The following is a 14,720-nucleotide window of genomic DNA, read 5'->3' on the forward strand; positions in this document are numbered from 1 at the left end:
AACAATTCCATGCAACGTTAAACTTTTGGGACTAGGTTGTATAGCCTCTTTATATATTGATCCAGGCTGTGGTGGCAGACTGGATCATTCCCTTTCCCCTCTTCATTAAAAGAATCACATAAGAGACTGTAGACTTAGCATTAAAAGTAGTGTTTACTTACATAAGGTCTTGCACTTGATTCAGCAATAGCAGTAATGAAAAACAAGGCAGACATTTTTACCTCTAGATTACAAAACACATACAACTAATCCAGAACGTGGCAGCTAGACTGGTGACTGGGAGTGGCCACCGAGACCACATAACATTAGTCTTGAAAGATCTAGTACGTTTCCAAACACAATTCAAAGTGTTGGTGCTGACCTTTAAAGCCCTAAATGGCCTCGGTTCAGTATACCTGAAGGAGCGCCTCCACCCCCACTGTTCTGCCTGGACACTGAGGTCAAGCGCCAAGGGCCTTCTGGCGGTTCCCTCTCTGCGAGAAGCCAAGTTACAGGAAACCAGGCAGAGGGCCACCTCGGTAGTGACGCCCGTCCTGTGGAACGCCCTCCCACCAGATGTCAAAGAGAACGACGACGACCGGGCTTTTAGAAGACATCTGAAGACAGCCCTGTTTAGCGAAGCTTTTAATGTTTAACAGACCACTGTATTTTAATACTTTGTTGGAAGCCACCCAAAGTGGCTGGGGAAACCCAGCCAGATGGGTGGGGCATAAATAATTAATTATTTATTATTTATTATTATTATTATTATTATTATTATTATTATTATTATTAAATAGGAGTCTCTGCTTGAGCAGAGATCAGGTGACTGTCTCAGAAGCATGGTGAAGAAGAAAAGCCGAGTTCAAAGGCAGAAGGCAGTAGAAAGGATTAAACGCTTGTGTCCTTTTCATAGATTCATGGAGTTGGAATGGACCAAGGACCATCTAGTCCAACCCCATACAATGCAGGAATCTCAACTAAAGCATCCATGAAAGATGGCAATCTATTTTCCCGCCAGAGAACTAAAGTGATGTCACAGAGAGCTGTCTCTCTAGTAATCTGCAACTCTCGGAGTCTTAACCTTTTGACTAAATTCTCACAGCCTCCACCTGAAGACTAATGTATGTATGAATATGTGACCATGCTGTGATATTTATGTTCTTTAAAAAAATGTTTAGTACTACTCTCATTTTCCTACTCATATTGAAATACTGCCCCTCAATAAGGCCAAACTTAGATTCACAAAATGTTTAGGGCTATGCGTACCCCTGTGTCCCCCCAGAAGCACTGGTTCTTCCTCATTTTCCCTTCTGAAAAGCACCACAACTATGGAGAAAATCTCTACATCAGACACTTTTTTGGGGTAGAGAAAGGAGGAAGAATGTCATGTCTGTTGCCAGATGTCACCAACAAGAGCACTAGAACTTGTTTCTTTAGTTGACGTGTCCTTTTGTAGCAGCGGAACCACACCAAAGTATAAAATCAATCTTGTATTAAAAAGCAAGGACAGAGGCCTGCCATGATTCACGCTACCACATGAAAGACAAGCTTCCTAAAATGTCAATTTTTATTTAAAATAAAAAGTGTACCTAGCCAGAATAGAAGCAGCATTTCAATTAATCTTCTTGCCTCACACCATGAGTGCCATTCTGCTTAATTTAAATTGACATGAAAGTCAGCTTTCCCCCCCCTAATGCAGAACTTGGAGAATTGCCCGGGGATAAATTTTTTTTGGCACAAACACTTACCGTAGTTGTTGAAAGCTGTACATTTACACATATATTTCTCTCTCCCAAAAGAGATATACACAGAATAATTTGGTGGTAAATAGCAAGTATTTATTTGAAATGAAAACAAAACAAAAAGTACCTGAACTATTGCATTTAATCATGTATTGTAATTGTGTTACTCTACCTTTTTGCATTGGAGACAAATATACAATAAACATTCAAATATCACAGATTGCACACTAGATAGTAATTCTTCTGGCCTTTTACATATCCACCAAAAAAACCCAGAAATTGGAGTCCGCAATATAGTACAAAATTCCACCCCTCCAGTCGTAGCCAGTTATCTTCAATTTACTCCGGTTGCTGTACAAATAAATGGCCATTTACCTAGAGTTTACAAATTAATAACAGGACAAAAAATATACATTGTACTGACACAAAAAGTCAGTTGTGTTAAGTCATGCAACAAGTAACCAAACTTGCTGAAATTAAAAATATTTTCTAAAAACAGTTTTAACTGCATAAATATTTTTTTATACACAGTTCACTTACCAAAACAAAAAGGAGTCTTAAATGATACCAAAAAAACCAAAAACAAAAAACGTTTCTACTGATTTTTATACACAAGAAAGTGCAAAATAATGTCTCTAAGGTGTTTTTGCTATTGGACTGATGGATGAAGGGGGTGGAGTTAGCCACTCTCCACTTCCTATGCGTGAACACTACAATCGCACAGTACAAACAAAGGTAGAGCACATGAATGCATTAAAATGAGGATCACATCAAAGAACGAGGCAGGAGGAGAGATGGGAGCTATGGGACAGTGCAATAAGCTAGAGGTGCTGCTCTGCTCAACGAAATTAAACGCGAAACCACAAATTTGGGGAAACAGAGCTATTCAGTCCAGAATGCTCTGATAAGTCTATGGAACTATGCTAGACATTGTTTAGGTCATTAGAGCAGCAGCTCTCAGGGCTCAACTGGGCCAAGAATCCAGCCATTCACTCCAGTGGAGCTTGTGTAGGACTTCTATGTCAGGGGCCACCAGAATGAATGGAGGTTATGCAGTGCCTGTTTCGTGGTGCAGCTGAGCCCCCATTTTCCCTTTTCACACAAACAGAATACGCAAACCTCTTCTATCCATCATCTGGCTACACAAATGAGTTCTGGAAAAAAAACTCACCCCGAAGTAGGCAGCTGAGAAGTTCAGCCCACAGAACCTTAAATACACCTATTACTATGCAAGTTTGACGCAATCAACCACACAGAAGAAGAAAAAAAATCACCTTCCATCTTGAGGAGTGGCAAATGTAAAAAGTGTAGAATAACACTGGTACAACATGTCTATGTAGTTAAACATGCTAAAAAAAAAGGAGTAAACATCTCTACACATCCTGCTGTCTTCTAACAACCCAGCAATAGTTGTAACTGTGCTATCCAGTGCTTAGAATTTTATTTTCAATAATTTAGGGTGGTTTTTTAAAAAAGTAACAATCCCAAATTCTCAAGCTAGAGAGACCAAGTTAAGCTGTTCTTCTAATGTTCAGTCTTTCCTTAATAAGAGAAACAAAAATTTGGTGGTGTGAAGGTGCTTTCAGAGAATTCAAAAACGTTTTTTTTTTAATATTTAAATATCTGTAATTTGAAAACTAGTTTTATCAGGTCAAGATCCATAAACCACTTATGTTTACCCATACTTAAGGCTATTTAGTTCGACAGTCAGAATATATGCTGGGACTTAAGTGACTTGGAGATCATGTTGTTAGGCTGTAACAACAAAGTAAAAAGCAACTAAGTGCGGAAACTGACTTTCCTTGCAGGGCAAAGTAGGCGAGGCTGCTGGATCAGTGCCATTTGTATCCAACACCACAGAGTGGGTGAAAGTAATATTAATAAATTTGCATGCATGCGTGTGTGGAATGATTTCCTTGGGGACTTGAACACAAATCCACAAACTGATCTAATTCTTGGAGTTCATAACCATTAAAAACATCATCATCAAAACAGACAGTTAATCTTCCAATCAGTGCATACATCTCTATCACCAGGGATGTTTAAGTGGACAAAAATGGTCAGTGAGCTCGATTTACTGTCAAAAGAAAGCACTTAATCAATATAAGCAATGCGGAGTGTGTGTGTGTGTGTGTGTGTGTGTGTGTGTGTGTGTGTGTCCCACTTAATCTTGTGTAACGCTGCAAGGTACTCAGACCATTGTAAATGCTTCGTCTTTCCCAACTGAAGTGGTACAGATCTGAGAATGTCTGCGTTTTTGCCCTAGTGTTGTGCCCTGTTCCTTTTCACTTGGTAGTGTGCCAGAGTTTTTGGTTCTGTTGCTAACGTGACCGTCAACTCATCGGCTGCGAAACAGCAGCGGTGATCTGGGAAACTGAACAAGGCCAATTCATCTCATCACCTGTTTACAACATGGTATACGTTACAGTGAAACGAAAACAAACAGCACAATAAAATAAAAACAAACCACCACTTTCCAAGGCCATGTTCCAAAAAGGATGCCCATGGATTGCGCCTGATCTGTGTATTCCCCCATCTCTACAGACAAGATGGACTGGAGAAAAAGTGACCCGAGAAAGATGTGAGAAACATAAGGTCTTAAACCACTAATGTATGAAATGCCCTTCTTCAATGAAAGTTTGAGTAACATCCCCCAAGTTGATGGTACGCCAATGAAAGATAAAGTCAGCCTAAAAAACAATAATAATGAGTTAAAGACAACCCCAGGAGAAAAGCCCAGTTAAGGGGAATAAAAGGTGGGCAATTGTTCTTGTGCAACTCCCATTCACTTCAATAGGCTCTGTGCAGGAGAATCCCCCTCAATATTAGCATCCAGTTATAACAGCAAGGGTCCCAAGTCTGTTATTTTTTTTCTCCGGGGTAGGGCAATTCTGAGTTTCATGCAAGGCATTTACTACTGTCCAAAGTAAGGTCTGGCCTTTACTGTTGTAGGAACCAGCTGATCCAGAAACTGCAAAAAATGAGCACAAGCCAAGGTCCACATTGTATAAAAAGAGACCATATTAAATATGAAGATAGGCGCTAAATAGCTTCTGTATTTTTTAAAAAAATGAAACAAAAAGAGGGTCCTTATCTTACAGTTGAGAATGAAAGATTCCGAGTCCTATTGCCGCAGACAAGTTGAGGGTGGTTCGCCCCGCCTTTCAAAACTCTCTGAATGACCTGGTTTAAAGTTAAGATATTGCGAGTAACCAAAGAACAAACATGCAGCCCGGGTTTTGAAAATAAAATACAGATAATGCCTCAATGCTTTTTTTTTAAAAAAAAACCACATTCATATTTAAGTAGATGGATGAGCTAAAAATGAGACACAAGGTATAGTGGTTGGTCTGATGTCCCATGTAACAGGCAGTTAAGTTCATATTTCAATAAAAAGGCCATTATATCTATTTACAATATCCACAGTTTGCTTGCGAAGAAGGCAGATTTACAACTATCTTCTAAAAAGCCTTCTCCTTCCCGCAACACAAATAAGGTGACTAGCTCTACAAAACCAAAGACAGAACAAGGGGTGGTTAATGATGGGTTTTCCTTCCCAGCCACGTTAGCAGGGAAGGCTGGGTCTTGTGGGTCCTCGCTGCAGTTGCGGCAACTGCTCGCCTCTCCGCCTGACACTCGCCGGCCGCATGAACGCTTTCAGCCCCTTCTCTGAAAATGTACATGGAAAATGAATGATCCCTTTTGCTCGCAAGTGCTTTGCTGCGCAGTACAAATACGAAGTGTCCAGGGCTAGCGTTGCAATCCTTTCTAGGTGTGCTGCATGTTCCTTCCTGCAATGAATTAAATTTACCGAGTTCCTGTGGGCCCTGCAGTGCTCAGCCTGGCGTTTTGTGTGGCTTGCCTCTGCCTTGTTAATTCCAGGATCCCTCCTCCGGGCCTCGCTCGTGCTGAAGGTTGTAGTAACAGTTCTGGCAAACCCGCACCGGGGAGGAGATTTTCAAACGCTTGATTTCCGACTGGAAGCGGCTGCACCTGGCCGGGGGGGGGGGGGGGGAGGCGCACAAAAATGTGAGATGTTATTCCTCTCTCTGCACCCGCAGTTTATTACGGTGGATGATGAAGCCTTCGGACTGGGCTATTTCTCTTACACGAGACTCGGACAGGAGCAAAGAATTGCGGGAGGTAGACTGTTTCCCTCCTGCATTTTTGCTCAGAATCACATGGTTCTGCTGTTAGAAGAACCTTGCTCTAGGGGCAGGGGTGTTCTTGGGGCACCCGGTCATCTTGAGCAAGGGGAAAACCAGCAATCGATCAACGGAATCCAAGGGGTCATGGTATAGTGACAGTACTACTGAAACAGAAATGGAATTTCCGGGGTAACTAGTGTTAAAGTGGCCGGCAATGGGCTTATAAAGGATCGGCTGTTCTGAGAACCAGCACTAATGTTTACAGGAGCTCCTGGAAACAGGGTATTCCACGTACGCTATTGTGGGTTTAATTTCCGCTCTAGGCCAATTAATGAGCTCTATCCTACCTTTCTCAAAATAATATAGCACCAACTTATCTAGAGTAAGAGAATTTATTTCTTTTTGGTGGGGGTATCAGATTTGCTAGTGAAATAAATAGGGTGCCTGTTGTTATCAAGAAGCAGCTCTTCAGACAAGTTGCGTACAAACGTAGACTTGCCAGGGGCAAGTTTAATGATATTTGGAATTCATTTTTAAAAATAAATTAAGGTCTGGTTAACTACAATAACAAGTTTTTCTCCTTTTTTTGTAATGTGCACAATATCTTTTTTCTGTTTTGTTTTCTACATGGGTACTATTTGTTGTTCCTTCTTTTTTTTGTGTCTTATCTTATTCTGTGCACTTGTAATTCTGTACTTTTTATTTTTCAATAAAGAATACAAAATTAAAAAGAAGCAGCTCTTCAGATGCTAGCACTTCTTTGCGAGAACCAGTCCGTAAAGAATTTACAGGAGAGACCATCTTTCTTACTTCTGACAGAAGAGCTGCCCGCAGTTTCTGCAATGGTGACGCCTTTCGGTAAGAGAGAAACGGACGGAGCAGCTGGAACAACAGTCTCCTCCCTCATCTTTCACCCAGTGGTCAGCTGCAGAGCGGCCGGGCTGGTCACTCACTGACCAGCTGAACACTCTGCCTCTGCTGTCGCCTACGAGAATCCTGCTGTGATCCCTGAAAAGAGAAATGGATAACGCAAAGACAAATTAGCACTTGATTTAAGCATTAGGAAGTAGCCTCAAGGCTAGAGAGAAACACATTTTTAAAGCCAGAGAATACTAGGCCAAAGGTAGCAGCTTTGCTCCACATCCTGCCCCCCCCCCCCCCGCGAATTGCTGAATCAAAGTAAGGTCGACCAGGTCAGACTTACTTTCTCCCAACTTTGAAAAAAGGTAGGGGAGCACCAAAGACAAATGAGAAAAAAAGAGGGGGGGGGAGTGTCAGAATGGTAACCAAAAAATACAAAAATTGTAAAGAAGAAGAAGAATGCCCAAAGCATTTCATTAAAGGCCTCATTGCATTCCTGGCATCTGATAGTCTGACATAGGCTAACTCTGAGCACAGTACAGTGGGACCTCGAGTTACAGATGCTTCAGGTTACAGACTCCGCTAACCCAGAAATAGTACCTCGGGTTAAGAACTTTGCTTCAGACTGAGAACAGAAATCGTGCTCCGGCGGTGCGGCAGCAGCATGAGGCCCCATTAGCTAAAGTGGTGCTTCAGGTTAAGAACAGTTTCAGGTTAAGAAAGGACCTCCAGAACGAATTAAGTTCTTAACCCGAGGTACCAATGTAGTTTTACCTAGCTATCATGGCTTATAGTTGCATCTCCTATCTGTCTAACCCAGGCATCCCCACACTCAGCCTGCCAGTTGTTTTGGGACTACAACTACCATCATCCCTAGCTAACAGGACCAGCAGTCAGGGATGATGGGAACTGTAGTTCCCAAACAGCTGGAGGGCCGAGTTTGGAGGTGCCTGGTCTAACCATTTCAAAGCAATTTTCAGTTCCAAACTTGTCTGCTTTGTTCTAGCCGATCTAAAGCTGAAACCACTACTGTGCCTTCAGCTGATATACTGAGGACACACAGAAAGCAGGTCACTCACTTGGAGATGCCCAGTGCTGTGATGTCTGCAGGATGTGCGTTGTCCTTGCGATCAAAGGCCGTGTGCATAGTTAGTTTGCTCCTGAAAACTAGCTGTCGCTCCCATCTGTAGCCTAAGAAAGGAAAACGGGTAAGAATGCAAGCAAATATGGAGGGTGGGAAACGTATCTGCACGGTGCCTGCTCAGGAAGGAAAATGCAGTTCAGGATCTGGGTCCATTTATCTGGGCACCCGGAAACCTGCCCAGGCAACACACTTCTACTTTGGCATGTTGCCAAGAGGCATTTCCCTACCTGGCTTGAGCTTGCTGTAATGTCGTAGTTCCCCTGGATTAGGGTGTGGGTGGTTAGCTTGAACCTGGGGGTGGACTTTCGCTTGCCCCTCGGAGTAGTTCACGAAGATGAAGCCATCCTTCTCATCCAAGCTGAGCTGGTCGGACCAGCGCCTCGAGTCGTCAGAGCTGCTGTCTGCCGACCACGCAGCTGCTGCTCGGGCTGAAGACGAGCGAGGCCTGTGGCTGGCGCTGCCCGGCTGGCTCCGGCTTTCCTGCAACTTCGGTTCCTGGCCAAGGCCCTGGTCTTCTGCTTCCGAATCACTGCTGTCCTCATCCGGGGCTTCCTCTCCTGTTATATGCAATGCATAAAAAAACCCAGCCATGATTCGCTTTCCCTCACTAGACCTGCTCCTCTGTAACTCTGACATAAGACTTAGGTCCAGATTCATACAAAGCCCATTAGGGACATTATTACCGTATTTTTCACTCTATAAGATGCACCTTTTCGCTCCTAAAAAGTAAGGGGAAATGTGTGTGCGTCTTATGGAGCGAATGCAGGCTTTGTGGGCTATCCCAGAAGCCAGAACAGCTAGAGGGAGCGCTGCGCTGCACTCCCTCTAGCTGGTAGTTTCTGGCTTAGCCGCGCAAAGCCTCTGCAGGACACGGGGAGCTGCCCTGTGGAGGCTTCGTGCAGCTATCCCTGGCTTTCGCGGGAGGTGGGGGAAGGGACAGAGTGCGCGGCTCTGTCCCTTCCCCCACCTCCTGCGAAAGTTAGGGATAGCCGCGCTCCCTTTAAAGAGCCGTGAGGAGCGTGTGTGCAGCTCTTGCAGGCTTTTCCCCGAGGAGGGAGAAGGGCAAGCCCATCAGTGACAGGCTGCCCTTCTCCCTCCTTGGGGAAAATCCTGCAAGCGCCGCACACACGCTCCTCACGGCTCGTGAAAGGGAGCGATGAGCAGAGCCTGGGGTGCATACAAGCTCTGCTCAGCGCTCTCTTTAAAGAATATTTTTTTCCTTGCTTTCCCCCTCTAAAAACTAGGTGCGTCTTATGGAGCGAAAACTACGGTGTGCCATCCATGCCAGGGGGCAGCCGAAGTGGTGCTCCTCAATATTGTCAGATGCCAGGCCAGCTGGGAGTTAAAATTAAGTTATTAAAAACTAATAATGTTATTGTTTTACTCTTTTCATTCGCTGTTTTGAGATTTATTTATTTTAAAGCAATCAAATGGTACATAAATGTGTGAAATAAATAAATAAAAGTATAGCCCCAACTAAGGTATAGCCCCAAGCAAAGGTTTCCGACTCCTGAGGTACACTTTGAATAATTCAAAGCTGAACACAAAGCCAAAAAGAAACAGCACCTATTTGGGTTTCCGGACACTCTTCCTGCATCTCGAGCGCCTCCACAGGTTCAGGAGCTGGTGTTTCCGGGACCTGCAGAAACTCCATTCGCCAGAACTAGGAGAAGGGGAGATGAAAGTGTGAGTCTGAATGCATACATCCCTTGCCTTATAACCTGGCTTTCAACCTGATACGATAACAAGACATGGAGCAAAGTAACATTGAAAGCACTCAAGGAGACACAAAAATCAAGGCAAATTTAAATTACAATCAAACTAGGTTTCTAACTGTATGCCCAAAGCTAGCGGATGGGCTATTCAACCGCTTAAGTATATGAGTAAATGAATATGCCATTGAAGAATTCTGAATAGATAGGAGCTGCAATTAGGAATGAACCTGGAAATCCTATATAAGTCCTGTCATCCTGTTTCCCACAATAGATGCCCATGGGAAGCCCACAAAGAGGAAAGGAGTGCAATAGCCCTCTCCCAATTAGCAAATTTAAATGCAGAGTATATGGCTATCACACCTAGTAACCACTGATGGCCTTATTGTCCGTGAATCTGTCTAAATTGCCTTCTCTATCAACTTCCTCTACACCACGAGGCATGCTGCCAACCCACAGTTTTATTTCTACACGACTGCTGGTACTTACTCGGACCACTCCGTCCGAATGCCCCGTCACAATCACATTCTGGGTATCCCATTCGTTCATTTCTGACATGCAACAGCACAGGATTTGCTGGCTGCGCCCGGTGAAAGTGTTCACGCTCACTATGGGGTTCCCATTAATGCTCCACACGTGGATGTAAGTGCCAGCGCAGGACACAATGTCTCCCTGAAGAAAAGGATAAATGTTTTAGGCACACTTAGATCTCAACGTTGCCATTCTTTGCCATCCCGGAGGAGAAACGCATCTCGATTTAATATGAAGAACAAAGGCGTGGTCTGGCTGGAAACTCCAAGAACCGATGACTTGAAACTGACCCCATCAGGAACTGATCTACATAGATAAGAGGCTGCAATCTAGTTAAAGACAAATTGAAGGCCCTGTAATATGCTACTGCTGTGGCACACAAACAATGTCCCTGCAATAGCAACTGTTATCATGTGGGTGGGGTCAAGAGCACGGCTCCTTTCAACCCAACTGCCATCATTCGGGAAAGACCATAACAAGCCTACATGATGACACGCTTTCCATTACAGTGGTACCTCGGGTTACATACGCTTCAGGTTACGGACTCTGCTAACCCAGAAATAGTACCTCGGGTTAAGAACTTTGCTTCAGGATGAGAACAGAAATTGTGCTCCAGTGGCACAGGAGCAGCAGGAGGCCCCATTAGCTAAAGTGGTGCTTCAGGTTAAGAACAGTTTCAGGTTAAGAACGGACCTCCGGAATGAATTAAGTACTTAACCCGAGGTACCACTGTATTACAGCAGGATGAAGCCACAAGGAAGCAGCTTAAAGGCCAATGGAGTATTGTAGGATCTCTGGTACCCTCCAATGCCTGCTCTTCTAGTGACAGTGCCAAAAATTTATGATAGGTCTCCCCCTACTCCAGAGTCAACTTGCCTAGTTACTGGGCCAACATGATGGTCAGGTGAAAATATGATAAACAATGGTTTTGGAAGAAGAGAAGGGAATCTCTGGTTGACCCCCTATAGTAAGTTTTTCTAAGTACCCAGCAAGCTGCTTTCTGTCGGCAATAAATCACACAGTTGAAACCCCAAAAGGGGCTCCATGATGTTTTCATTTAATAACTTGAAAAACGTCACTAACTAGGGGACATATGCAATCTGGAGCTGAAATGGGCACAACCAGCTCAAAAGTGATTTTCTACATTTGTCTCTCTCCTAAGAGAAGCAGTCGATGTTCTGATCTGTACCGTCAGTTCGTTGATGCAGAGGGCTGACACGGGGGCCCGGTGGCCACGAAGCTGGGTTAAAAAGGAGAGCTTGTTCAAATCCCAGATGATGCAGGTGCGGTCCCGAGACCCGCTCACAATGATGTGATAGGCCAGAGAGGCGGTCAAACACGTGACTGCCTCGGTGTGGCCAAGCAGCGCCTAAAAGCAGAGGAAGACAGAGGAAAATACATAAAGCATTTGCCGCAAAGTGCTGCAAATACAGATATTGGAATAGTTTTCCTTTGGAGAAAGGGAAAATGTGGGAGTTTGACACTATCACTAGGTTGCAGAAGACGAATTAATATCTAAGAAACACAATGCTACGGAAACTGAATAGTGTGGTTTCTTGCTGAATAACCTCAAACCACTTAAGTGGGTTTTGTAGCCATTTCCCATGCGAGCCTCGTTGAAATGAATGGAGACTCTGCTATAGCCCTGGTGAACTGTGCCTAAGCAAAGAATAATAGTAAAAATAAATTATTTATACCCCGCCCTTCCCGGTTCAGAAAACCGGGGTCTGGGCAGCTAACAACAAATTTAAAACACTTAATTGATGCAACAAAAAACAGCATAAAATACAGTATAAAACAATAAATTCAGGACTCATCGATTTAGGGGGGGAATCCATCCAATAAACATTAGATGATCACCAGGGCTAGCTGGCTAAATTAGTCCTATTTGGGCCAGCGAGGAGACCAGGGGAGAATTAGCTGACAACAAGAACAAATTCTCAGCCCCTTCCTTGCCTTTTGCTCACCCTTGGCTTATATAGGCAGACCCCTATGGGGACAAAAGACAGTGGCAGGACATAGAGCAGGGGTGCATTTCAATGGTTTTAGTAAATTGTCCATGCAGTCACATGGACGTAAGGCTACGGTTGTGCCGGGTAATAAGCAGATTTTGTTCAGAGCTCTGACAGAATCCACAGTGAATTTCTTCCTTTCCCCAGAAAACAACATCAACAACTTTTGGTGATCTATCCATGTGCCAACAGTTGAGGAGGGCAAAACCTTCTGACTTAGTTCACTCCCAACTTGCCGGATTTAATCAGTACCGATGAGCTATGCATGGGCCCAGTTTTCTGAGACAGAAATCCAGATTTACCTGCTTAAGAGTGAGCGTTCTGGCTTTTTCCTTGGAGGTGCCCATCTCCCATACACAAACAACTGTGCTGGTTCCTCCGGTGATGACCAGCTTGGGATTTGGACAGATGGCACTGAGAACCTGTCCCCATTCCGATAAGCATTCATAAACGATCACGGCCTAGAAAGGTGGAAAAGTAAAACAGCGCACCCATCAATTTACAAACCGTGGCCAGTTTCCGGCATCCTATCCCTGTGTTGGTTGGTTGGGGAAGATACATTTCCTTCCACCCAACCTTGCATCCTGGGAGAAAACCAGCTCACACTTCCAAAGGCAGTTGCAGGGGAGAGGCAATGGATTTCTAATACTCCCATCCACAACCAAAGAGCTGGGTTCGGAAGCTGCATTCAGGAGCCAGCTCCTTGGTTTCATGGGGAGGGGCAAAGCAAGGGAAGTGTGGAAAGGATACAAGTAATAGGAGAAGAAAGCCTGGAATCCTCTACCCCCAGAGCATAATTCACTCTGTATTTTGGCCAATCTTAAAGTCATTACCATAGCCCATCCTGCACCAAAGGATGGTGCTCATGCAAATTATACTTGTTAATTAAAACATATGTACATTTAACAGACAGTTTTCATAAGAAACAACTTTCTGCCAAGTGTTAACTTGCCCCACAGCCTGCTTAGATACCGGATTTATTTATTTATGTTACAAACTTTCACAAAATGCACCGCTTGAGTGTTAAAAACCAACAAAGCAGTTTTTAAAAAAAGATAAAACAATAAAATTATCAATAAAAATTAACAGGAATGATTTTAAAAAAATATTAACTAACAACAGACTAAAACCTGCATCAACTTTCTAAGTCCCTGGATAGGCTTGTCTGAACAAAAATGTGTTCAGCAGGTTTCTAAAAGGGTACAGTTAAGACACCTGCCTGAGGCAGCTTGTTCAGTCATCGTTTTCCATCATCAAGCATGCAAGTTAAAGAGCCACAAAAATCTGAGAGACAAACCTTGTCTGACTCATAGGTTCCCAGCCTGCAGCTGAGATCTGCATAACCCCAAGCAAAGGTTTTATTCCAGGCTGGCGGAATTAGCACTTTATTCTGCTCCACTGCTAAAATTCCTTTGTCGGTGTACACGATCTGTCCTACACGCTCCTTGAGCTCTGCTCAAAGAGAGAAAGAAAAGCGAGAAAGAAAAGATAGCAGCACTCACAAACAAGAGCTCATAAAAACATTCACTGTTCCAAGATTAGGTGAAAGCTATACCCAATCACAGTAGAAAGTGAGGATATTTCACGAGAACTTTGTTATCTTTCTGAGAAACCTGCTTACACTACTGAAAGCTCTGAAAGAATCTAAACAGTGACCAGTGATGTTAAATTCTTATCAACTCCCATGACACAGAAGTGTAAGAAACTGGATAAGAGACTTTCAAGGGCATAGAGCTACTGAGAACGCTCCAGGAATTCGTTAAGGCTCAAATCAGTCTTACGTTTCAGCCGAGCAGTGAGAAAAGTGGCTGGCGAGTATCAAAATAACTTTGTATAAATTCAAACACAACCATTCCATTGTAAGAAGACTTCTTTTCAGTCCTCTAGCAGTCTAGCAACATGAATCTTGTTCATGGTTCAGTGTGCTAGAAGCAGGGCAAATCTGAACAGCACAAAGCCTAAGGGAAGATCTGTAGTGCAGGCACAATGTAAGGCCAGCTCCCAGTCCAGAAGGCTCTTTTGTGCTCTCATAATTTCCAGCGAAGTCAGGAAGCATGGAAATTAACTTGGGGTTGCAGCCTGGACAACACTCTGAGTTGTCGCTAGTGCACACACTTACCGTCTCCAGAGAGGGCAAGATGATTAAAACCAGTTTCTAGGCAATGTTCCCTTAGAGCCATCTCCATCCCAACACAGCCTTAACTGCAAAGAGAGGCTATTGTGGGGTGGGGGGGATTAGCGTGGCCTTTGCCACCCAAGGTGCAGGCACTGGACACCACAGTCATATAGGCCTCTATGCAAATAGAGTCCAACATGTAATCCGGATCTGTGCCGACTATCCTCTCTTCACAACTCCGAGGGATCAGGATTTGTGGGTTTTGCTTACACATTTCACTCTATGAGCACAAGCCCTGTTCAAACAAGGTGTCTAATGCACAGATGCCATTGACAATCCTGATCCCACATCAAGTGAAATCTTTGAGGCACGTTGGCCTTCGTTTTGTTTTCTTTAATATCAGCTTGTTTTAAACGCTTTTTAGTTTAAAGATTGGCTTCATATATATTGCTTAGTTTGTTTTCACCCGTTT

At 43.8% G+C, this 14,720-nt stretch overlaps 1 protein-coding gene across 5 annotated transcripts in view; it reads right to left on the reverse strand.

Moving 5' to 3' along the window:
• Positions 1-1,848: 1,848 nt before the first annotated feature.
• WDFY3 (WD repeat and FYVE domain containing 3) overlaps positions 1,849-14,720 on the reverse strand; it is a 135,930-nt gene continuing 123,058 nt past the window's right edge. For all 5 annotated transcript variants that reach the window (XM_077933798.1, XM_077933801.1, XM_077933799.1 and 2 more), the window contains 9 exons: positions 13,430-13,584; positions 12,435-12,593; positions 11,310-11,489; positions 10,079-10,261; positions 9,444-9,540; positions 8,105-8,434; positions 7,813-7,924; positions 6,683-6,880; positions 1,849-5,717 (listed from right to left, as the gene is read on the reverse strand). In XM_077933798.1, coding sequence (XP_077789924.1) covers positions 5,597-5,717; positions 6,683-6,880; positions 7,813-7,924; positions 8,105-8,434; positions 9,444-9,540; positions 10,079-10,261; positions 11,310-11,489; positions 12,435-12,593; positions 13,430-13,584 — 1,535 coding nt within the window. In that variant the 3' untranslated portion in view covers positions 1,849-5,596. The remainder of the gene's footprint in view (positions 5,718-6,682; positions 6,881-7,812; positions 7,925-8,104; positions 8,435-9,443; positions 9,541-10,078; positions 10,262-11,309; positions 11,490-12,434; positions 12,594-13,429; positions 13,585-14,720) is intronic.

The sequence above is a fragment of the Podarcis muralis genome, chromosome 9, assembly GCF_964188315.1.
Source record: "Podarcis muralis chromosome 9, rPodMur119.hap1.1, whole genome shotgun sequence".
NCBI classification, from domain to species: Eukaryota; Metazoa; Chordata; class Lepidosauria; order Squamata; family Lacertidae; genus Podarcis; species Podarcis muralis.